The sequence below is a fragment of the Peromyscus leucopus genome, chromosome 3 (genome assembly GCF_004664715.2).
Source record: "Peromyscus leucopus breed LL Stock chromosome 3, UCI_PerLeu_2.1, whole genome shotgun sequence".
NCBI lineage: Eukaryota > Metazoa > Chordata > Mammalia > Rodentia > Cricetidae > Peromyscus > Peromyscus leucopus.
The window spans coordinates 4,834,333-4,859,646 of record NC_051065.1 but is presented as its reverse complement, the minus strand read 5'-3'; the positions used below and the strand labels follow the sequence as shown (position 1 = coordinate 4,859,646).

The 25,314-nt window shown below is 39.2% G+C and overlaps 2 protein-coding genes across 9 annotated transcripts in view; one reads left to right on the top strand and one right to left on the bottom strand.

Annotated features, from left to right (window-relative positions):
- Ptprz1 (protein tyrosine phosphatase receptor type Z1) overlaps nucleotides 1-16,415 on the top strand; it is a 188,655-nt gene extending 172,240 nt beyond the window's left edge. For 6 of the 7 annotated variants that reach the window (XM_028872997.2, XM_028872995.2, XM_028872992.2 and 3 more), the window contains 8 exons: nucleotides 1,280-1,426; nucleotides 6,342-6,435; nucleotides 6,777-6,850; nucleotides 8,093-8,221; nucleotides 9,544-9,690; nucleotides 13,129-13,271; nucleotides 13,979-14,114; nucleotides 15,470-16,415. In XM_028872997.2, coding sequence (XP_028728830.1) covers nucleotides 1,280-1,426; nucleotides 6,342-6,435; nucleotides 6,777-6,850; nucleotides 8,093-8,221; nucleotides 9,544-9,690; nucleotides 13,129-13,271; nucleotides 13,979-14,114; nucleotides 15,470-15,610 — 1,011 coding nt within the window. In that variant the 3' untranslated portion in view covers nucleotides 15,611-16,415. The remainder of the gene's footprint in view (nucleotides 1-1,279; nucleotides 1,427-6,341; nucleotides 6,436-6,776; nucleotides 6,851-8,092; nucleotides 8,222-9,543; nucleotides 9,691-13,128; nucleotides 13,272-13,978; nucleotides 14,115-15,469) is intronic. The other variant, XM_037203493.1, reaches the window with a different exon arrangement.
- A 5,455-nt stretch (nucleotides 16,416-21,870) lies between these two features.
- Nucleotides 21,871-25,314, bottom strand: part of Aass (aminoadipate-semialdehyde synthase) — a 55,220-nt gene continuing 51,776 nt past the window's right edge. Inside the window, exons 23-24 of one of the 2 annotated variants that reach the window (XM_028872999.2) lie at nucleotides 25,102-25,278; nucleotides 21,871-24,240 (exon numbers count right to left, since the gene is read on the bottom strand). In XM_028872999.2, the coding sequence (XP_028728832.1) occupies nucleotides 24,122-24,240; nucleotides 25,102-25,278 (296 nt within the window). In that variant the 3' untranslated portion in view covers nucleotides 21,871-24,121. The remainder of the gene's footprint in view (nucleotides 24,241-25,101; nucleotides 25,279-25,314) is intronic. The other variant, XM_028872998.2, reaches the window with a different exon arrangement.

Sequence of the window (25,314 nt, the reverse complement as noted above, 5' to 3'; positions counted from 1 at the left end):
CTGCCTGTTTTGTGACAAATTGAGGACTTTCAGATGACACCAGATGTGGTAAAGTTTCAGAATCCGTAGAACATCAGCATCCACCCATGCTAGCAAACACCTAAAGCTGCTCAGCACAAGCGCTGAATGGATTCAGTTTCTTCTTTTCAAAACACATCATCACATATAAGACGGGGCAGAGTTTACAGATCTGTGTGTTATTCTTTCCTGTTTGCAAATAAAAATGATAGTAGGCCGGGCGGTGGTGGCACACGCCTTTAATCCCAGCACTCGGGAGGCAGAGTTTACAGACCTGTGTGTTATTCTTTCCTGTTTGCAAATAAAAATGATAGTAGACTGAAAGCTGCGATACGAGCTTAAGAATATTCAGAAATATGTGGCTAGTCTGAGACAAAAAGACAAACCAAAACCAAATTCCATCCTTGAGATGCGTTTGTCAGGCAGGACCAGAGAAAAGTCTTACTAGTGAAATATGAGAGACTCTTTGACTACAAACCAGACAAGCTTCAACCGGATTGTTCCAGTTTGTTCTCTATTGCAGTGGCAAAACACCGACCAAAGCCAGCTCAGGGAGGAAAGGGTTCATGGTTTCCAGGTTACAGACCGCCGTCCAGGAGAGACAGGACTGAAGCAGACTCGGAAAGAAGGCTGACTCGCGATTCCCCTGGCTTCCACAGCTACCTTCTTATACAGCCAAGACCTGGCCCTGGGATGGCATCACCCACAGTTGGGTGGGGTGGGACCTCCCACATCTATTAACAATCAAAAAATGCCCCCACAGACACACCTACAGGCTGATCTGAGGGATGCCATTCCTTGACTGAGAGCTCCTCTTCCCAGGAAAATCTAAGTTTGTATTAAAAAATGACAGCATACCTAGCCAGAAAACCACTGTGCTCTATGCGACAGGCTTCCGGAGAGTAAGCCCTAGGGCAAGTCCACCAGAAGCGCTGGAGTCAGGGGACTGCTCCTCATGGGAAAGTGAGGTTCAAGACTGTGGGAAGGCAGAGGACTATGTTTTACCCTTGCAAGTCTTCTGTCCTCCTCTCCACCAAGGTCAACATGAGACCAACAAAAGAGGACTAAGAAGAGGGTGTTTCTGTCTGGGCCACCTCCTTCCTGGTCGGCTTGCCTGCCAGGACTCATTAGCAACCTTTGCCAGGACCTCTCACAATCATTTTGTTGAACTCTAGCTTTCTGTCAAAGGAAGTTTCTACCTTTATACCTAGATATCTACAGAACACATAAAGCCGTGTTCCTATCACCATTGTTTTCTCAGGAGCAGTATGTCTTCATTCATGACACCCTAGTGGAAGCCATACTCAGTAAAGAAACGGAAGTGCCGGAAAGCCACATTCATTCCTACGTTAATACCCTCCTCATACCTGGACCAACAGGCAAGATGAAATTAGAGAAACAATTCCAGGTGAGTTTGCTTGCTTAAATGCCTCTTGGGTGTCACTGCAGAACTGAACGCCACTGCAACTCCCTATTTGACTAGACAAGGCCATGTGGAGGAATCCGGAGTGTTGCTAGAATAATGGCTTTGTGTTTGAATCACCCTTGTTCCTTACAATAGGTTACAGTGCCATGAGATAGATTTTTAAAGAGACGCTGAGTTCTGAGTAGCAAGAGGAGAAGCTGTCAGAAACCCTGGACTAACTTTGATAAGTGCAGATGTGACCCAGGGAAGAAGGACCCAGCATCACAGAATGAACAGACAGGACTTAGAACACCAACCGGATAAGTGCTCTTTGGGCTTTGAACAAACCAGACCACTTCAGCACAAGTGCAGCGGCTCAGGCTGTTCCTGCTCTCGCTGAAACAGCCCGTGCCTCACTCGAAACCCTCAGACTAGAGGAGGCCACCTACCTACAATAGCTTCCTCAGCCCCAGTTTATCCCACTCACCTGTCTCAAGTCAGAAAACCAGGGAGGGAGGGGGCATGCTTTGTTGGTTCCCGTATTTCCGAAACGCTAGCTATGAGACTTTCAGAAATAACTTACAAAGATTTCAGAAAGTGGGTGTTAGCCAGAGAAGGTTCAGGCTCAGACTGGGAATGCGGGCTGCAATTTCCCTGCACATAACCTCCACGTTATCCTCAAACTTCTCAGGGTTTCAGGAGAGACAGGGCTAATTTCTTTTTTTTTTTTTTTTTTTTTTTTAATTTTTTTTTAATGGCTGGAGAGACAGCCGTGGGTGCTGGGAACCGAACTCTTATATTTTTGGTTGTGAGCCTAGCCTTTAACGGCTGAGCCATCTCTCCAGCCCAGAGACAGGGCTAATTTCTAAGGAAAGACTATCTGGGAAGAATTGAAATAACCCAGGGAAAGAGGCATTAGCTTGAGATCTTTTCTTCTTGCTTTTTGCCTAGTCTACAACACAGTGTGCTAATCATCAGCCCCCTACCTCTACCTTCTTGGAACTGCCCTTTTGTGTTCCTGGAATGCAAAAGAAGGATTGGGATGACTGCTGATCTTAGAACTTGTTTTCAGAAAGATGCCATGTCTTGCTCAGCAGGCCTATGTAGGTCACAAAGGGATGCTTTGGAGAAAGTATGCAATCTGGGTTCTAGAAATAATCAAGAAACGTAAAGCATGAAAATTAGCTTGCAAGCATACCTTTTGCAGAGATCTCACTATCCTAATTTTAAAGTTATATCACCTGTTGTCAATATAATCTCATTTAAATATGATTAACCCACTACATGGTCACATAAGAGAATCGACATGGCTTAAAAATGAATAATCAAGGATTGAAATAGAAATACCACAACTTAAATAGTCAACTCAAAAGAAGGATTTGGCTTTCTTCTTCCTGGTCACAATATAAGCATGAAAACATGGGCAGGTATACTGTCTTATTAAAAACAGTATTCATTCAAGTTCATACAAAGAAAATTTTCCTTGAAACAAATTGCATGTCTATTCCATAAATATTACCAGATGCCTATTAGATGCCAGCTTTCAGTGTTCAGTACTGAACTATAAACTCATGGGCTGGGGCAACCGCTCAGCTGGTACAGTGCTTGCTGCATGAACATGAGAGTATGTACTTGGATCCCCAGCCCCATGGGAAAAAACTTCACGCTGGTGCCCATAATCCCAGCCCACGGAAGTGGGTACCGGCGCATCTCTGGGGGCTTGCTGTCTCATCTGTCTAACTGAACCAGTGAGTGCAAGGTTCAGTTAGAGATTACAGGGAGAAAAACATTAATTGGAAAACAACTAAGAAAGATTAACTAGGTTAACCTAGTGTTAACCTCCAGCCTCTACACACACACACACACACACACACACACACACACACACACACTATAAACATGCATTTTAAAAAAACAGTAAAGGCAGAGCTGGAGAGACGGCTCAACAGTTAGGAGATTTGCACTGCTCTAGCCGAGGACCCACGTTCTGGGCACCGCACCCACACTGGGCAGCTCATAAACTGCCTGTGACTCCAGCTTCAGGGACTCCACATTCCTCTTCTGAACTCTTCTACCTGAGTTCCGCACATAATCACACACAGACATGCACTTAATTTAAATTAAAGTATGTCTTTTAAAAATTAAAAGAGCACACTGAACTCCCACTCTCATGGTGCCTGCATCCTAATGAGAGATACAGATAAGAAAATAGACACACAGAACTGTGGGAAGGGCCACTGTGGAAGAAAATGATTCTATAGGTGCACAGGTGAGGACACAACTTAGGGAATAAGTGTTTGCATCCAGAAGAGGACTTACTTAATTTACAGGACACTACATTTGGAAAGGAGAAAAGGCAAATATAACTGCTCAGATTCTGTTAACTGAGAGGAGGTGATGTCATTCTCTGTGATTGAGAATTCAAGAGAAAAGGTGCATGTTTGCAGGATGTGGTGGAAGACAAGATGGTCAGATCACTTCTGTGTCTACATAACTTTGAAGTGCTAGAGGCATATTAGCAAGACTTTCATCATTAAATGAAATGATTAAGGTACAGGGCTCTACAAACAAAAAGTTTACTTGGGTTTGTGAGTCTATGGATACATGGTGCAAGCAGTCACATCTGGTGATGGCCTTCTTGCTAAATGGCAAAGTCTTAAGCTCCTCAGAATATCATGTAGCAACATGACGTGTGTGTGTGTGTGTGTGTGTGTGTGTGTGTGTGTGTGTGTAAGTCTCTGCCTCATAAAGCTACTAGGATTCATTGACAGGAGCTCTTACCTAAAGACTTAATGTAGTCCTACTCACCTCCCCAACTCTCTATCTACCTCTATACACCATAGTTGACCTCAGTTTTCACACTCTCAATACCTCACAGTGGGGATTAAAGAGGAACACAAACCATCAAAGAGCGTGTTTCAGTTTACATGTGTAGTAGACAAGTCAATACTACATCTAGATGGTAAGCAAGATGAAGTCTGGAGGAAAAGACTGGACCAGCTTTGGAGATGATTATTTGAAGCCTTGGACCCGGGTCACTAAAAATGAGGTGTCTAAGAATGTTTGGGAGAAGGTATGGAGATATAGCTCAATGCTAGAGCTCTTGCTAGCATGCACCATGCCCTAGGCTCAAACCCCAGTACTTAAAAAAAAAAAAAAAAAAAAAAAAGCAGGGATGATGGGAATTAAGAAGGGTAAATGGAGGGCATGAGATAATAAAAGATAATGAGAAACAAAAGAATCCAAAGAAAGTAAGGCTTCAAGAGGAGAAAACTGAACAGAGATAGTAAATGCTAATAACAGAGGAATTCCTCTGGGAAAGGCAAGGGGGCTTAGCCGTGGGACACTGATGACCACTGCAAAAGCTATGGCAGAGAAGTAGTGCACTGAAGCCCCATAACAGAGTCACAAACCAAATGAAAAGGACACAGCGAAAAGCAGGTGAGAGGAAGGACGGGGCATTGGAGGGAGGACAGTTAGAGCAGAGTATATTGACGTATGTGTATGAAAGTGTTCTGAGACTAGAATACCCATGTCTGTATGCACCAAGCTTTAAAAGTAAACGTTATAAACCAACTGGATTTGAGGAAGTATAGAGAATAGTCACATAGCTCTTTTTAAAAAGTGCCTTTCTGAAGTCCGTAGAGATGTCTCAGGAGTTAAGATTGATTGCTGTTCTTCTAGAGTACCTAAGGTCAGGTCTCATATCAAGTGGCTCTCAATGATTATAACTCCAGCTTCAAGGAATATGACATCATTTTCTGGTCTTTTATGGGCTCCTGAACACATTTGGCCTGCACACAGAGATATCCACACACATACACATACATATACACATACGTGAATAAAAAATAATATCTTTTTAAAACTTGGCTCTGAAAGAAATAATGAAGATAGCTAATAGGAAATACAAGGTTAGAGGGTAGGACAGTCTTTATGTTGCTTATTTTTTATTTTGATTATGTTTTAATAAAGAGATGTATGAGCTTCTTTTAAAATTGGAATCTGCAAAGATCCTCTGTAAGTACAAAGAAGTAGGATGAGAACACAGGTGGAGGAATAGGATATGGACAGGAAGACTTCAGTGGCTGTCAGAACGGATGTACTTGGAGATCAATGTACAGCCTTCAAGGCTGACAGCTGAGAGCAAACACTGGGAGCACAGACAGGTCTGTCCTTAATTCAGGGAGGGGAAGTATTCACAGACTAAGTAGGATGTGATGCCGGGTGTGGTGGCTCCCGCCTGGGATCTCAGCACTCGAGATGCTGAGGCACAAAGATTGTCACAAATTGGATGTCAGCCGGGGCTACAGAGTAAGACTGTTTTAAAAAACGAAAAGGGGGGATGGAACGTGATTAATATTTAGAAACATTTTCTAAACTAAATAAAAACATACTGTAAGTGGGGAAAGGTAAGACTTTGCCAGATTTTTAGAAACAAAAATTTCTGAACATTGGAAAAAAATCTAAGTGGAAACCGATCCATCTATTTTATGGAACACATAAATGTTCAGTACCAAGATAGTGTGTGTATAAGACATTTATAGGGCAGTGTCAATAAAATAGTATTTAAAGTTTCAGTGACTGAAAACCAACAGTATAGCTTTTAGCATCCCGATGAAGTAGTTTGTAGGATTCATTCCAAAAATTAAATAACTATTTAACACTGGTGAGAGTAAGTAGAGAAAATGGAGGGCACAGGGCCACAAAGGAAGCCATCAGGAACATTCTCCCCAGATCAAAGGTCTTGAGATACAGCCTAGATACTTCTGGAGCTCACTAAAAAGGGGCTTACTTCAAGCCCTAGGAAACAAGTGTTTGCATCATCGTTCTTCTGTTGAGGTGTGTCAGTGTGTGTGTGGGTACTGGGGTGAAGTGCATGAAATGACCTGCACTTTCCCTTGCCTCCCTTGCTCAGCTTCTGAGCCAGTCAAATATTCTTCAGAGTGACTACTCCACAGCCCTGAAGCAGTGCAACAGGGAGAAGAACAGAACGTCCTCCATCATCCCTGGTAAGCCACACTGAGTCTTGCAAAATCAGCTTGGGTTTTTATTTCCATGATAAAAGACTTGCATGCATGTCAATCAGTAATGGTTATGTATACTAAATAATGTTATGTCTATTGACATATTGTTCTAATTATACCCGGAATGTGATTGTTTAAAATGACTCAAATCCTTGGAGTCTTATCAAGAATGCAAAACTTGACTTTAAGAATTAGTTAAACAATTAGTTTAACTATCAAAGGCATTCATTGAGAAATGCAACTAAACTTTGCATTTGGAAGTTGATGGGGGGACAGGGTTCATTGCAGTGAGCACGTTTGTTTATTTGGAATGTTCTGTCTTCCAGTGGAAAGATCAAGGGTGGGCATTTCATCCCTGAGTGGAGAAGGTACAGACTACATCAATGCATCCTATATCATGGTAAGTCAGAAACATTATGGGAAAGCCTTCCACCAGCCTGTTACCAGAATTAACAGCAGAGTGGGCCCCCTGATGCAGCAACAGGCCCAATTTTACATCAATCCAATATAATAACTTTGGCACACAGTCATTAGTGGCCAGAGGAATACCAGCATACCTTGATGTTTTCATGTGTGCTGGAACTGAAGAAATCTCAGCCAAAATTAATAAGGAAGCACAGGGTCTCAAGCTCACCACTCAGAGCTAATGAGCAAATATAAATCATATGATTTCATTCACCAGGGCACAGATCTGGGGCAGAGGCAGGACACATCAGCTTCAACAAAGCCCAAATTCACTAAAATTAGCACCCCAGGTTTTCAGCACCCCTCTTTCCTATGTACTGGGCTCACTTGAGCTATTGAATTTCTAACAGCCTTCCACAATTAGATTGTCTGCTGAATGGATGAGTGTTTTGGTGGCTTTTACATGTCCTTTATTAACATCTCAGGATGGTCAACCACACAGCTTGGTTTCAAAAGAAAGAGTCCTAACCTTAATTCCCAAACCATTATTCTAGTGAGCCAGCAAAGAAATGACTAAAGAATATGCCTGTGGGAAACCAGGAGATGCGTAGTTACGACTGTCTAACACACACCCCATTTCAAATGAGTCTATGGGAGTAGTAAAAGACCACACTACAAGAGAAGGGTTTTTAGTTTAGTAAACAGCGTGGACATCATTTGATCCACCACTTTCTAAGCGTCATAAATACAATCAGAAAGGAGCCTTCCTGATCCCTCTCATAGGGGAGGCAGCCAAGGAGCCAGGACATGGAAGGTGACCTGGGGTGAAGAGGTGTGAGATTTAGTATTCTGAAGCCATGGGCTTGTGGACAATAAGGGTTATAAACTCTGCCATGGATTTCCACTCTAAGTAGTGCAAGAGACAAATTCATAAACCATTTTGGTACTTGTACCACCTAGAAGTCACAGCACTTTGTAATTTGATAAACTTGTCCACAATGCTTAATTTTACCCAAGTTTAATCACCTTTAAAATGAGGATTATAGTTTTTATTTTGTAGATTCCTTCATAGGAAGAAAATTGTACCTAGCATATAGACGGTGCCCAGCAGACGCCAGTTGTAATACAATATTATTTCAACACCCCATCTACAATTAAATGCACTACTTTAACATAAAACATGTTTCTCTGCCTAGTCCTATGTTGGGGTTCTTTTATCTTGTCTTTGGTTTTGTAGGGTTATTACCAGAGCAATGAATTCATTATCACCCAGCATCCCCTTCTGCACACCATTAAGGACTTCTGGAGAATGATATGGGATCATAATGCCCAGCTGGTAGTTATGATTCCAGATGGTCAAAACATGGTAGGTCACTTTTGATTCATTTCTTATAAGGAAAACATAACATTGCAATAGCCGGAAGCCTGTCATATAAACGCAAAAAGTAATCTTATTTCCACCTAATAGACTAATGTCACTGGAGTCATGCTATGGTGGACTCAATTGGTTACACAGTTCCATGGATCAAAGTAATGAATGAGAGCTATTAATGAAGTAGATTAAAGTTGCAAAATGCATTTGTGACACTGCTTATGAAACTCAAGATTGCAACCACAAATGACACGAGTCAATACTCTTCTATTTACATTTTTAAGATAAAATACATAACACTGTGTTGAAAATACCATCTAGGTCTCTCATTTTTTATTTTATTATTTTGTTTACAATTCCATGAAGGCATAGTTGAAGAAGTAGTTATAGTCTCTTAACAATATCAACCAAGGCTGTTTCATGTAGATTTGGTAGTATGAGTCTTTTTATGAAGAAGAGGGAGATTTAGGAAACTTTTAAATTTATTCTTTGAGTATTTCATACATGTAAACAGTGAAATAGGATTTTACTCACCCTCAACTTTTCCTGGGTTTTCCTAACATATACCTCTCCCAACTTGATGTGATTTTGTTGTTGTTGTTGTAATTGTTGCATATTTTCAAGAACTCGCTACCATTGCTGTTGACCATATAAGCATGGATATGTCACTATCCACTGGAACAGGGGTATCATCCTACCAGTGCCATGCCCCCCAAAAAGAATGAATTTTCCTCCCCAAGCTGCTCTTGCCCACCTGTTGCTCCTCAGCTAGACTGGTGCTCCATGAGCGCCTCTCCTGTCCATGCTGGAAAACTTTATTTTTAAGAATATAAACTTGTAAAGGAAAGACCTCTTCAGAGCCAGAATATCAGTGACACATCCACTCTTCTTTGTCTGTTTGTAAAGCCTAAACAGTTAGTCAACATTAATATTTGACTTGGGCTTTGCATATACACTTGACTCTCATACTCAGTGAATGTATCTAAAGTCACGGAGATCCCACATCATGCTGGAAACTGACGAGCTCTTGCTTTACCAGTCCTCCTCAGTTGTCAGTTATAGCATCAACAGGCTTGCCAGTGCTGCTGGTGAGCCCAGAGCACAAAACGCCATGACGATAGTTTGGGTTGTGTGATGTTTTATTTTATACATAAATCCAATCTGGATTAAGGTATCAAGAACATGTTAATAGTAAATTTTTGTTACTCAAAGAAAAATTTGATTTGAAATTTCTATGCCAGCCAATTGATCTTATTTCACAATCAGGGCATTGAGCTAGTTCATGAAAATCTATACCCTTCCTTGGTCTCTTTCAGGCAGAGGATGAATTTGTTTACTGGCCAAATAAAGATGAACCCATAAATTGTGAAAGCTTCAAAGTCACTCTTATGTCTGAAGAACACAAATGTCTGTCTAATGAGGAAAAGCTGATAGTTCAAGACTTCATCTTAGAAGCAACACAGGTACAGAAACAGGTTATTAAAGGATGGACGTCTATCCTGTTCATGTGGGAGACACGCTAACTTGGGAATCTTGTGTAGCAATGAAAAGGATTCTCATTTCTTACAAAATGAGACAATTCCAGAAAGAATCAATATTCCTTTACTGTTTTAACTTCCAAAATCTTACAGAATCATCAAACTATTAATCTTTACTAAACTATACAATTTTTAATTTCTGTGTACCCAGAAAAGCAAAGATTTCTCTTTTACTCCAAACTGATTGCTGACAGAACTTATGTTGAAATTTTTTTAATGTAATTCTAATTCTTTTTTCCTTTGAGATTTATTTTCATTTTCTGGAAATTGGTGTTTTATCTGTTTGTGTCTGTGCACAACACAGAGCCACATGTATGCAGAGCCCATGGAGGCCAGAAGAGGGCATCAGATCCCCTAGAACGGGAACTTCAGATGGTTGTGAGCCATCCTGTGGGTGCTAGAAATTGTCCTCTGGAAGAGCTGCTAGTGCTTTTAACTGCTGACCGATCCAGGTCCTAATTCTAATTCTTGTTTTAAAATCAGCACTTCCCTTGTCATACCTTTCTCCCATAGGTCTCCATAGTTAGTAAGAAGGTTTATTTCAAGAAAGTACTCATTAGAAACCCTTTGTCTTGTCATACTGGTTATTCTGATCACCCCCATTGCCTACCTCAGCTTTAGGAAATACGGCTTTTTTCCTAATATTATATAGAAAACACACTAAACAATAAGCATTCATGATTGATTCCAGTTCAGTGCATCTCAAGTATGTAAAACAAATATCATTGATACCCCAGTCTCTAGAAAGCCAGCCTAGGAATGGGAAGTATTTCTGAAGCAATGATCAGGAAGGCAAGATTTCATCCACTTCATTTATAGCTACTGTCTCCTAAATGTCATAGTACTTGAGGTTGGTAAAGAGATAAAAGTTTGTGCTGTGTGGACTAGACTCATTTCAAGATCCAGAAAGTTTGTCAAATGACTAAAGTCAAAATCTGGGAATCTGTTATTTATTTATTTATAAATACTATTTTTAAAGTAGTAAGTATTACATAATAAAATTATTAATACGTGTGTATAACATATTAAAGTGATATACTAAATTATTCACTGGCTACTGAGTTCAATAAAGGAACATAACTTTGACCTTTAAGATCTTTCATGCTCCTATTCAGCCATAATGTCCTCCCTTCAGATATAATAGCCTCTGCCCGAATTCTCTTGATTTACTTCATAATTTCACTTTTTATCTGTTTCTTTAAGATTGTGTTGTTTTGACTTTATAATTTGACCTTTACATAAATTATGTATATTTTTCAAATATTTGCTACTTTGCCTCATTTTAATGTTGATGACATTTATTTCACATAATTGGGTATCAGTCAAATCTGTTTGCTTCTGCTATTAACATATTCTATCTTATATTTGGGCTAGTACTCGCTTGAAGTTGGTTTTGTTTTCTTTTTGATTCATTTTGTTTTATTCATATGTTTGCTATTACAAGTAGCACCTGACCAAATGTTTTCACACATGAAAATTTTTCCTGGATGCACCTAGGAATCCCTTATGGATCATTAAGAATCAGCACTTTCAACTTTTCAGTGTTGTGATTGTTTTAAAAATGGTCCTACTGAGCTGCCCTCCCATTTAGAGCCCATGAGAAATCTGGAATCTCCTCATCTCTGCTTGTGTGGGGGATGAAATGACATTTTTTGCTCCATTAATTTGAATTTTCCAAAAATGTATTGGCCATTGCACTGATAGTTCATTTCTAGTGACAAGTCCTCATGGGTTTCGCCCAAGTTTCCATTAGAGCCTTAACAATTGACTTGTTTACTTATGTGGGGTCTTTGTGTAGTCTAGTTATTAATCTCTTTCCAGGTACACATATTGCAAATATTCTTTCATGCAATTTTAATTTTTATTTTTTATGTAAATGAAGGTTTACAAGCCTAATTTATACGGATTTTATTACCTCCCCCATTTTATTATAAATAATCTATCATTTAAAATTCAGTGCTAAAAAAAAAGAAATCCTGTTGGGGGCCAAGGATGCTGTTCAGTGGCAGAGTGAACATTTAGCATATGAGCATCCCTGTTCTGTTCTTTGCACCAAACATACTGAAAACAACAACAAAATATGACTGAAATCAAGACACCCTTACCTATATAGCATTGCTTGCTAAATGTTTTACATTTTACCTTTACTTTTTATATTTTTTTATTTTGCACGTCAGGAGTGCACTTTAATTCTTTTCCATGTGATATTGTTGTCCTCGTGTCCCAGTGCTCACAAATGAGCAGTGTCAGCTCAGTCACACATCTAGTGTGTATGGACTTGTTCCTAGCATGGCCACTTCTTTCCAGTGGGCTCCCTGTCAGTCTCTCTGCTAACCCCGGGATGCCTTCATGTTAGCTTATAATAATTCTTGATATCTGGTGAGCCAATATCCTGTCTTGATTTTTGTTGTTGTTGTTAATAGCATTTGGGTTGTTTGGGAAGTTTACATTTATTACATAAAATTGATTTTGAGACCTTTGTTTTCATATACAGCATCTTACTTTAGGAAACTGGAGGTTGGAGGTTTATTTCATAAAGGGGCATAGTCTGGTTAGTCACACAAATAGTAAGTGAGTCTGGAGTTCAGAAGAGACCTCCACTCCCTTCCCTGATGTTTTCTCATTGTGTTCTCTAATCTCGTTCTGAAGAGGACTGACTGCTGGTGTTTGAAGATCTCTGTGCTGTTTTCCAAACAAACTTTAACACTGAAGATTTCCTTTGTACCTTAAAATTTAGCTGTTCAGACACATCTTTATGTCATGTTTCATGGTTTATTAGCATTGATATGATTTACACACAAATAGGATTTCTTTTTTGAACTAAAAAGGAGGAATTGGGAGATGGACCAGTTGGTAAAGAGCTTGCCAGTGAAGCATAAGAACTTGAGTTCAATTCCAAACAAGAACATGAAATCCAGGTGCAGTGATACCTGCCTGTAACCCCAGCATTGGGGAGGCAGAGATAAGAAGATACCAAGGGTTTCCTGACCAACAAATATAGCCCAATTCAGTAAGCTCTAGATGGAAGATCCTGTCTCAAAGAATAAGGTAGAGAAAAATTGTAGACACTTAATATCAACCCTTTGCCTCCCACACACGTTTACACATGCACACCCCCACACACAGAGGACTGAAAAGGAGATAATGGCTTTTTCATCCTGGTGAATAGATAGATCCATTCACTGTTGATGTCCCATCGCAGTGATCTTCTGCTTCCACAATGAGAGCTGTGCTGCAAACACAGCATTCACTACGTTCATCCTCCAGCTTCAGCTTCTAATTTTTCCCAGTACTCCACTCCTGATGAACTGTCACTAGCCAGCATTGCTCTTAAAAACACTAATTTGTTCTTCCTTCTCATAGGATGATTATGTGCTGGAAGTAAGGCATTTTCAGTGTCCCAAATGGCCAAACCCGGATAGTCCCATTAGTAAAACATTCGAACTTATAAGTATTATCAAAGAAGAAGCCGCTAACAGGGATGGGCCCATGATTGTTCATGATGAGTAAGTTTCACAGTCTCGATCATTGTACACCTCTGGATATATGATGCATGCTTCTGTTGTCCTCAGGCCAGCCTGATGCATTGTGTCCATGTGCTGATCAGCCAGGCTGCCTATCATCACAGGTCACACAGCACATTTCTCTTTTTTGTAACTCCTGATAAAGGCAAAAGACTTACATATGAACACAGAATCTGCTCTCATGTTTATAGTGGGAACATTCATTGATATGAGACACTGTTTCAGCACTGGAATCTTACAGGAGCTACCCTAGGATATGTCTCAGCTATTTACTTCTGGAGAAAGAAGTAAAAACAACTATTTTTTGATGTTTTTTTGGGTTTGTTTCTGTTTTGTCTGAAAGAGAACTCTTTATCCCATGAATTTTTCTGTTCCTGTAACAACGAAAAATGCTAGAATTGTGTTATATACCTATTCTATAAAGTATGTCGTTTATATATGATAACCTCAGTCAAACATGTTCTGCTTGCCCCTTTCATAAAATAAAAATAACAAACCATATGCAAAAAGTAAGCCTTCTATAAAGGATTTTGTTATTAATGGCATGAACGCTTAGTCCTGTCTCCATTTCAACCATAATTCTATGCACACAAAAAAAGGAAGACACCATTTCAAGGCTGTGTGCTTCTGAGTGCCAAGTGTATTTGACGCCTCTGAATGGAGGCTTTGCCCTTTCTCTTTACTGCAAGGCATGGTGGAGTGACGGCAGGAACTTTCTGTGCTCTGACAACACTTACGCACCAACTAGAAAAAGAAAATTCCGTGGATGTTTACCAAGTAGCCAAGATGATCAATTTAATGAGGCCAGGAGTCTTCACTGACATTGTAAGTCATGAACCTCATCCTTCATTGTTGAAATATCACTTCCTAGGTGGTACTAGGGTCTTTTTTTTTTATCCTGTATAAGGAAGGCCGCAGTGGTTGGTAGCATTCTAGCTAAATTACAAGGCTGCACCTTGCAGAAGACTGGAAGATGTAAAAAAAAAAAAAAAGAGCCAAGTCACTCTGTGCCCTTTTACAGGATTCAGTGTGAGTCTTAATATCTGTAGTGGAATCACCAACAGATTGATTTGTTCAGCAAACTGAGGAGTTATATTCCTCGGGTTCAAGTATGGGCTTCCCAGAACAGCAGGAGCTATATATCTCAAAGACTTAAATGTTAGAACCATTAACTCTTTTTCTCTAGCCAAATGAAGTTTCTGAAGTGAACAAATAAGTAATTCTTGGGTGCTTTTAAGAGAAAAAAAGATACGTTCAGTCAAGCACTTTCGGTTCCACAGTTTAGCTTAGAAATAACCTGAAAGTTGTTACTATTGTGGCAAAATAATAAGAAGGGTGGTGAGAGTCTCAGGTGGATTTCAAAGTCCTGGTGTCACTGCTTAGAGATAAGGGCCTCGTAGAAAGATCATTTGGCAGCAGGGAACCCTTTTTCTCAAGGCAGACCATCAAGCCAGGCAGAAGGATAGAGCGTGAAGAACATTTGGAGAGCAGTGTGTCTGGTGATGGTGCTGTGCTTTGGCGATAGTACAGTCATTGTGGAGCCCTTTCTGTAAATACACAGAAACATTTGATTACACAGCAATTAGAGGCAAATAAGATGCTTATTTTTGAGGGTTGAGAATATAACTCCGATAGTAGAATGCTTCCCTAACATGCACAAGAACTAGTTTTGGTCCCTACCTCCACATTAACTGGATGAATAGAACACATCTGTAGTCCTATCCCTTGGCAGGTAGGGACAAGAGGATCAGGTCATCCTCAGCTACACAGTAAGTTCAACACCAGTCTCAGATGTATGAGACTAAGAAAGAAAAGGGGAAAAGAAAGAAAGATGTTGCTTTTGAAAAGGTGGTAGGCACTGAGCACCAATGGAGTTCATTTGCATCGTCTTCCAACTCCAGGAAACAACAGAATAAGAACCGAGTGTTTATTATTGTCCAACGTGCATGAGCTTCTTCTCTAAATTCAATGACCATTTTCTCATTGCAAAGCAATTTTGGCTTAACCAAATAGATAAAATGAAATGCAGATTGTGCACCTCAGCTGAGTATAAGCCCTTAGTACAGCCCTGTGCCCTTCTGTGAATAGTGCCAAAATGTGTCTGAAATCATATCTGTTTTATACAAATTCATGTCTATGTTGAGCTTCCTGTCCATAATTCCCCTTTCTGTGTTTTCTAGGAACAGTATCAGTTTCTCTACAAAGTGGTCCTCAGCCTCGTCAGCACAAGGCAGGAAGAGAATCCATCCACCTCTCTGGAGAGTAATGGTGCAGCTTTGCCTGATGGAAACATCGCTGAAAGCCTGGAGTCATTGGTTTAACACAGAAAGGGTGAAGGACAACCCAGTCTAAGCATTGTTCTCCTTTTTCTCAAACTAGAAAAATGAGTCAGTTCTGTTGTCTGTTTACTTCCCATGACATGCCAGTAACTCATTCCGCTGCCAAATTGACACCATTAACAACGTGTGCCTTTTTGAAAGACTTCTTGTAATTCACTTATTATGTTTGAACTAAAATGATTGAATTTTACAGGATTTCTAAGAACTGAATTGTGGTATCTTTTTCCATATTGATTTTAACAGAAAAATTCAATTTATAGATAATAGGAATCACCATCCTTGGAAGATGTTTGCTTTTAAGTGTCAAATTTTTAGCTGTATTTGTAGCAATCATCAGGTTTGCTAGAAATATAACTTTTAATATAGTAGGTTGTAAGTAAACCACTTTATCCCCAATGATATTCAACATTTTACAACTGCAGTATTCATCTGAAGTAGAAGTGATCTAGTAACTTATGTAAATACTGCTCTGGTGTCTCCATGGACCAAATTTATATTTATAATTGTAGATTTTTATATTTTACTACTGTGTGAGTTTTCTAGTGGTGTGCTTGAGTTTAATGATGTAGTTTATTCTCTGGTCTTACTTACTCTACATGTCTTCTAAAATTATACTGTGCTAGCCAAGGAACTAACCCTGTTTCCGCATGTCATTTTAAATCTTGTGGAAAATAGAAAACCACTTGTTTTAAAAGATGTTTTTATGAGAATAACACCTTACCAAACGTTCCTTAAATGGTTTTTATCCAAGAAGCTGCAAAAATAAATATATTGCCATTGACTCGTGTTCACTTGCGGAATATTGTGCTGATCTATGTGTGGTAGAAAATTATGAATATGGGTCCCACTGAGAAAAAAAAAACGAAAAGCCCAAAGAAATGGGACAGAGTATCCACCTGTGCTTCCTGTGGTAGTTTGAATGTAATTGGCCCCCATAATCTCATAGGGAGTGGCACTATCAGGAGGTGTGGCTTTGTTGGGGTGGGTGTAGCCTTGTTGGAGGAAGTGTGTCACTAGGGGGTGGGCTTTGAGGTTTTCTGTGCTCAGGATATAGCCCAGTCAGTCAGTCAACTTCCTGCTGCCTTCTGGTCAAGATGTAGTCAGCACTACATCTTCCTGCATGCCACCATTCTCCCCACCATGATGATAATTAACCGAACCTCTGAAACTGTAAGTGAGCCATGCCAATTGAATATTTTACCTTATAAGAGTTGCTGTGGTCATGGTGTCTCTTCAGAGCAATAAAAACACTAATGAAGACAGTGTTCCCTGTGGTACTCTGGGATCTCACAAAATTTTATGATTTTGAGTTCAACACAGTTGCTGGTGCTGTCACTACAGAATGTGCCATTAAACAATTGGAACCCACTTGTTTAATAAGCAGAACCATCGTGTATTTCTTTTGCCTTATGGGATTGCCATGGCCTGAATATGCATGACTCCCCCAAACCCATGTGTTAACATTTCCACCCCTAGGTTGACAAGAGAGAAAAGGGTCTTTCACGGTAGGGGAAACAGAAGAACAGGAGTAGGAGGCTTTGGGGCATGCCATATCTTTAGCAGGAAGCAGAGAGAGAATGGGAAATGGGCCCTGGCTTTAAAACTTCAAGGCCTGTTCCCCATGACTCATTTCTGCCAAATTCTAGAACAGCACTAGACAGCTTTCCAGAACAGCACTACAGAGTGTTCAAACACAAGTCTATGGGGGACATTTTACATTCAAAACACAACAATGTCCTTAAATAAAAGAGACCTGAAGAGAGATCCCCGGAATCTTCACACAGTGAGAAGACCACAGCTGAGTATAAAGAATAATAATTTAAAAATTAAAAAAAAAAAAGCAAGCTCTTGCCAGATCTTGAATTTGTCAGCATTTTGGCCTTGGATTTTCTGAGTTCTAGAACTGTGAGAAAGAAAATTATGTAGTATATAGATACCTGAGCATGGTATTTTGTTCTATTAGCCCAAGCTAGCTATGAATAATTATCAGAATGTTGCCAAAAAAGAGCACCATGTGCCAGGAAGTGATAGGGCTTTTGATTCAGAGCCAAGCCAGGTGTTAGAAGCTGCTGGACTTGCTGTAGACTCCAGTCTAAACAAAGGGACAACCTGGGACCAGAAGGCCACACAAGAGTGGGAAAAAGACAGATATCCTATGTTATCATTAGGATCCAAGAACTATGCGGAACATTCCTAGAAGGTATAGCAAGCTTTCCTTATCTTTGGAACTCTTGTGATAACAGTACTTTGCAAGACAAGTCATAAATAATGATGCTGGATTAATAGGTCAGATGAGCCTCTGGCAGTCATCTCCATTCATTACTGAAACTTCATTGTTTCATTACATCTGTAGCTGTTATCTACAGAGTTTAATGTGATAGTATCTTATTACTATGACTGCGTTGTGATCACATAGTCTTTTGACATTGCTAACTATATTTTAATTACATATCCTTAATTAGCCTATCATTCTCAAATTTGCAAAATATTTCACCTGGAATACCAATATGCTGAATGTATGGTGTTCTGACACATTACAAATCTCCCTCTTTAGTAAAAGTTGAGATATTACAATCGGTAGCTTTAAATAGTGAAGTAAATAAATGAAAAACACGACACCAGTATTAAGAATCTAGACACCATGCCGGGCGGTGGTGGCGCATGCCTTTAATCCCAGCAGAGGCAGAGGCAGGCGGATCTCTGTGAGTTCGAGGCCAGCCTGGGCTACCAAGTGAGCTCCACAGAGAAACCCTGTCTCGAAAAACCAAAAAAAAAAAAAAAAAAAAAAAAAGAAGAAGAAGAAGAATCTAGACACCATTGGCCTTAAATTCTAATTCACAAGTTTTTTTTTAACCTCTTAAGATAATTGACTTTAAAATGAAAACAGGATTTGAAGGAGTAAGAAAAACACAGCATGAAATTCAAATGTTTCCTTACATCCATAATGATAAGAAATTCTAACTAATCTGTCACCAGTGGTGGTTTCTAAACAGCTCTGAAGGCACAAACTGACCTTAGAGGATCTTTGCAGGTAGGCTAATTTGAAATGCCTCCCTCCACAATTTTATACATGCTACTCACCACAGCTCTCTGCTTTCTGTTTCCTTATTTCGGTCCCATGGTTGTTATAATAGTTCTGAAATATCCAGAAAGAGATGGGCTAATGCAAAGAATTTATATCTTTCTTACTAACTTAGTTACTCTTCTATTAAAAAATTATCAGCATTGACATTTTAAAAATTAAGGTACTAAAACAGCAAATGCTATTATTACACTTATTTCAAGTAATTGCTTTTAAACAACATAGGAAGTTAAAATTATGCATTTCCAGGGTTTTCTTACGCGTGTGTGTGTGTGTGTGTGTGTGTGTGTGTGTGTGTGTGTGCGCGTGTGTTGTGTTTTGTGTTGTGTTGTGTTGTGTTGTTTGTTTTTAGACACTGTTAAATGAGAAACCTTCCCCAGTTTTCCTATGTGGTATTCCAGTTTGAAGCCCATGAGAACACATAAAAAGGCTAAGGGAACAATGTAGAAAATACACACAAATAAAATTGAAGCCAAGAAGAAAGGCTGAGAGCCCTGGGGTTCTTAGTGCTGTTCACAGAATCCACCTCCCTGCCACTGCCCTTAGGGTGCCAATCTGTGGCGGATTGTTATTTAAAAGCCCAGCTTTGCTCCCATGTCCCTTGACACTCATCCAATTTACCAGTGGAACAGATGACCCCTTGGCAGTCACTGCCAAGGTTGAGTAACAAAATGCTTGCATCTGATTCTCTTGGGACATTGTCTTGGAACAGTGCCACCAGGCTGACACAAGGCCACACAGCAGTGGAAGGAATCCATGGTCCTGACCCCAAACCCCAGCTTCCAGCTGATATCTAGATGGAGGTACTGACCGTGTATGAAGTGAGACATTGAAGTAGCTTCTCCTGGTCACCATCAACACAGTCCAAGTGACACTTCCTGGGACAGATAAGCTGTTCACACTGAGCCAGGCCCTAACTGCACAGTGAGGAGCCAGATGAGTGACTGACACTTTAAGCCATTGTACTTGGGGACTGATAAAAACCAGAAGTACACTGGCAGCCAGGTGGTCCTTTAGAAACATTTTTTAGGTTGTCTCAGCAGCACATGAGTACTGGCTGCTCTCACACCTTTAGTCTTGCTCCGCTCCTGTGTTTTATAACATCTCTTCGGCTTTCTTCCCTGCAAGAACTCAACTCCGTTCATTTTCTCTCCCTTTTAGTATTTCTCTCAACCGGAAGAGAATAAATCATTTTGCAAACACTTTGCTAACCCAAGAAGATGTAACTTTTTTCTTGGTTGGGACTGTCCTGTTTCTGTAGGGAGCTGTTTTTACCTATGCCAGCTTCACCATGAACCAGGTTCAGGAGAAATGAAATTATCACACTAGAGTCAAATGCCTGACTAGCTGTGCTTGACAATAGTCAAGAGTAACTGTCACTCAAAGAGGAGAGCGGTGGCCATGCCACCTCACCAGGCTCTTCTAGATCCAAGGTTTATGTGTGGTATGTTCATTTCATATGCATTGTCAATCAACAAACCTGGAAGGCTATCATACTATAACAATAACTAAAATTGTAGAGACAAAGCCTCTTAATTACCTAACAATTTAGGACTCACTACTGTATTTTGTCCTTTGTGCTAAATAATAAAAATTAGGAAAGATTGCTAAGACTAAAAGATTACAAGGAGAAAGAGGAGAAGGAGAAGGAAGAAGGCAGCATTTGATTGGTTCTCAACTACTAACATGTATTGTTGCAAAAACAGCCAGCATTTCCCTGTAAGCCTTTTCAAGTCATGTTCTGGGCAGGTGGTGTTCCATGTGTAATGCCAGCACATGGGAGGCAGAAACAGGAGATCCCAGAGCAAGCTAGCTGGCTGGACTAGAAGAATGAGTGAGCTGGATTCAAGTGAGAGACTCTGCCTTAGCATCTTAGGAGGAGAGAAATCAAGAAATCACAGAAGATACTCAACAACCACCTCAGGCCCCCATGTGTACATCTACGCATGAGCAACATGTCTACACACATGTAAATTTGCATACACTTTGCATGCATATCACATACATGTGCAAAAAAAAAGACTGAATTTCAAAGATATTCTTTGTAAAACAGATGGCTACTGAAATGTGTCACCTACTTTGCGTGTCTTCAGATAATGAATTGTTTCAGTATGAAGTCTTACCACCCCAGGTAAGTCATTTAACTCTGAGATACATTTTCTCATCTGTAGAATTAGAGAACTGACCAATCACTGTGGTGCTCTCACCTCTACAACCATTTTAAACTCCTCATTAGGAAATATGGAAGTACATCTTTTTGAGTAGCATGAATCTTTGAAGCATCTTCCAAACATAAATGATCATCCTTCCAAATAAAGTTTCAAAGTTAAAATCATAAATTTCAAAGGAAAAATGTTATTGCAAGAAAAGGGGGAAAATATCTATGCTTTTGAGCATCTACTTTGGTAGGTGATAGGCATCTTCTTTAGCCTATGTACCACCCCTGGGCGTTACCTCTACAGAAGGAAACAGTGCTATTTACAAAACCAGTTAACTAACAGTGTCTCCTGAGTCTAGAACAAGGAAAACTTGGCAATAGTGATACTTCATTGGTATTATCTGGAAGAGACTAAAAGATGGAAATATGGAAGATATGAGGATTAAGTTTACCAGAATAATTAGATCAAAAGTTCATATTTGGGGGTCAAGTATACCAATCACGCTTTTCTAATAAAGTTTTATTGGGACAGTCATATTGTCTATGGCTCTTTTTGCCTTGCTGATCCTAGAAGAGTAATATGCTTGTATGCTTAGAACTTATTCATGTATACCTTACACACACACACACACACACACACACACACACACACACACACACTGCTACCTTTACTTGAAAGCTCTGAAGGAAAACTTCATATTGAGCCAGTTCGGTTGAGTCTGATTGCTCCTAACTTTGTTCAAGCTCATTGTTGTTCCTTTCCTATCATCGCTAACAGACATTAGTCATTACACAGTAAAAATACAGGTGTGTGTATGTGAGGGGGGGGGCAAGTGGGAGCATGCTTTTTCCACTCTGATCCTTTCCAAATAGCACCAGATATTTTATCATATAACCCATGCATAATACTAGATGATCTCAAAGGAGGAACTAGTTTTACATTCCAGAAGACAAACACTTCAAGTCAGATGGGTACCAGAGTTTTAAAGCCAAAACTATTTCTGTAAAGAAGCAAATACATTTTACTTGAAATATAATCTTTTTATAAGTTGGAGATTATGTGCATATATTTGCACATATACATATATGTGTGTACAAATATATACATATATGTATATATCATAGATCATACATTCCAAGTGTACAAGTTCATGGTTTTCAGTATATTCAGAGTTGTGCCATTGTTAAAAGGTTTATTAGTAGTCATTCCGTTTTCCTCTCAATTCTCCCAGCACTATATAGAAATGTGTTTTTCTGAATGACACAACATGAAATTACACAATAAGTGGCCTTTTCTGTCACAGAATACTTTGTGTTCATCCATATCATACGTAACATGTACCTCATTTCTTACTATTGAGCAATAGTCCATTGGGTGGATATTTCACATTTATTCATTTTTTTAACTGATGAGATATTACAAATAATGTTGCTATTAATATCCAGGTACAGGTTTTTATAAGGGTTTCTCCATTGTTCTCGGTTATACTTCAGTAATCCTTTCAACATCTTTGTGTATACACTAACATTCATTATCTTTTTTTATTCCTGCCATTCTCATGGGTATAAAGCAGTATCTTGCCGTAGAATTAGTTTTAATTTTTCATACTATTATTAAATTTTTGTATATCTTTAGGGAACTGCCAAATCCAAACTTCTGAACACTATTAAAATTGGGTTATCTTTTTCATATTGAATTATAACAGCTCTTTATATATTCTAGCTACATATTCTTCCCTAAACAACTGATTTACAAAAAAAAAATCTGATTCTCTGGGTTCTTTGGAAGTATGTTTTTATTTTGTAGCACTTTCCTTGGAAACTCCAAAGGTTTTAATTTTTATTTTGTCCAGTTTGTCTATTTTTTTCTTCTGATGCTTGTGATTTTTGCTTCAATTACTTAATAAACCATTGCCTAATTCAAACCCATGAAGATTTATGCCTATGTTTTATTCTAAGATTTTTACAGTGCTAACTCTTTTTTAGAATTTTTAGATGCATCCTTAGTTCTTATATCTTCTATGAGGCAGTGATCCAACTTCATTGTTTCTGGTTATTCATGTTTTCAATCATCATTTGATGAACAGGTATTTCTCTTCATTGAATTGTCTTAGCACACTTTTTAAAAGGCAATGGAACAAATATGAGTGTCACTTCTAACCTCTCAATCTTACTACTTTTTTCTTTTTGATGCTGTTGACATTGTTTTTCTAAAGCCACTTTTGGTTCACTCATTCATACTTTACAGAAAGGCAAATGCTGTAAGTTATTCCTGATTCTGCAGTTTTTCGGAATTGATAAATTCAGATATTTTCTTTTCAGATGTATTCTTTTCACTATGTCTTTGGGTTTCCCATGCAATTCTTGGAAATTCTATGCAAATAGAATTCATTTTCTTCCTTTCGAGTATAGATGTTTTTTTATCTTATTTTGTTGCCTAATTGCCATGGCCTAACCCCTCAATACAGATTGAATCACTGTGGCCAAGTGACAACATTCCTGTCTTACTTGTGGTGTTAGGTGAAAATCATTCAGTATTTTGCCATTAAATATGATACAAGTTGTGGGTTTTTCATGGCTATCTTTTATAAGGGCATCCCTTTCTAGTCTTAGTTTGTAATGTGTTTTGTGGTGGGTTTTTCTGTTTTGTTTTTATCGTGAAGGGGTGCTAGAGTTTTTCAAACACTTTCTCTGCTTCTAATAAAAGGATAATGAGGACTGTGAATTTATTTTATCAATTCTCTTTTCCAAAAATTCAAGAGAAAATAATTTTCAAAAAAATTTTATTAAATAGATCATAACTTTACAAAAGATGTGAAACATTACTTTTGCAATTGTAGATATGTCATTCTAAATGTGTCTAGCAGAATCAATTTGAAAAATACAAAAATATAACTACATGCAATTTTTTCTGGCAAAAAAATAGTAGAACTGCATTTGCTGATATGTTCTTATAAGAAAAAAGAAGCACAATAAATTAAACTATGATCACCATCACTTTTACATACACACAAAAATATACAATAGACTTATTAAAGGTCTCTGTAATGACTGTCATCTTCTACTCCAAAAGTTTTACTAAAATAGAGATTTGAGTTTCAAAAACACCATTGCATTAACTTACTCAAAACATATGCTTCATGTTTTAAATGAGTTATGCTCAAAACATAAAACTTCACGCTTTAGCCCATCGATAAGCAAGTTTGTCATACACAAATTGACAGCTTTGATGCCTAGAAAAATGAATTCCCATTTATGGCTTGATTGTGCTCTGTGTATTAAATACAATGCCTTCTGCTCTAATCCGCTCCAATATTGGCCCATAGATCTCCTTTGTAAATGGCCCCATTAGGCCTTTGGCTTCAATTTCACCTAAAAGAAAACACATTTTTTGATTTTCAATTTAAAGGTGATGTTAGAGATCCATTTCCATTTGAAGAGTCCAATACCAGGGCCAACTGGTACTGAATTCCAAAGCTAAGGTGTTCAATCTATATGTGACCATAAAGAGAGAACACGGAAAATTAAAATTTGAAATTCTTTACAGAAAGTCCCAACCTAGACCCAGAGAGGCTAAGTAACAAGAAGGGTTCAAGGGGACATATGATCTCCCTGGACTTTGTGGGTGGACTGTGGTGGGTGGAGATGGGAATAGGGGGGATCAAGCGAGAAGGGGTGTGAGGGAGAGAGGACAGGGAAAGATGGCCGGAATGGGGGAAGCATTTGGGAGACTATGCGGAGAACCAGTGCAGGGGAAACTCCCTGGAATGGAATCTATGACGGTGAACCTATGGAGGAATCCTAGTAAAGAGGCATGTGGAGCCTGAACCAGCCACCTTCTGTAACCAGGCAAGGCTTCCAGTCGTGGAACTGGGATACCAGTCCAGCCACAAAATTCTTGACCTCCAATTTGCCCTGCCTGAAAGATGTGCTGAAGTAAAGGAAGCAGAGAACTTGTGAGAGTGGCCAACCAACAACTAGTCTAACTTGAGGCCCACACTATGAGAGGGAGATGTTGAGCTACATTTGTTCCATCATTCAGAGGTCCTGTGACTGAGCTGAGTGAAAATTTGGTCTCATGTCAGGGCCTATGCTCACTCCTCACCATAGTGTGGCCCCCAGGTATCTTCCAAGACTGATCATTTTCAATAAAGCAAACTATTTGCTGCCTAGGCACTGGCTGACTTGAAGGTAAAGAGGAAACAGACCCAGTCCTGATGAAAGTGAACTTACCATCCAGCAACATTTTGGCTGCCATGGCTGTCGGTAACCCCACAGTTTTAGCCATTGCGGAAAAGCCATTGAAGTCTCCATAAACCACAAGATCAATGATCTTATTTTCTAAATGTCCAGAGGGATGCCTGATGCCAAAGCTGTCTCTCATCACAATCATATCTTTTTCTTCAGGGCCTTAAAACAAATGCAAACATTCTAAATCATCATCGT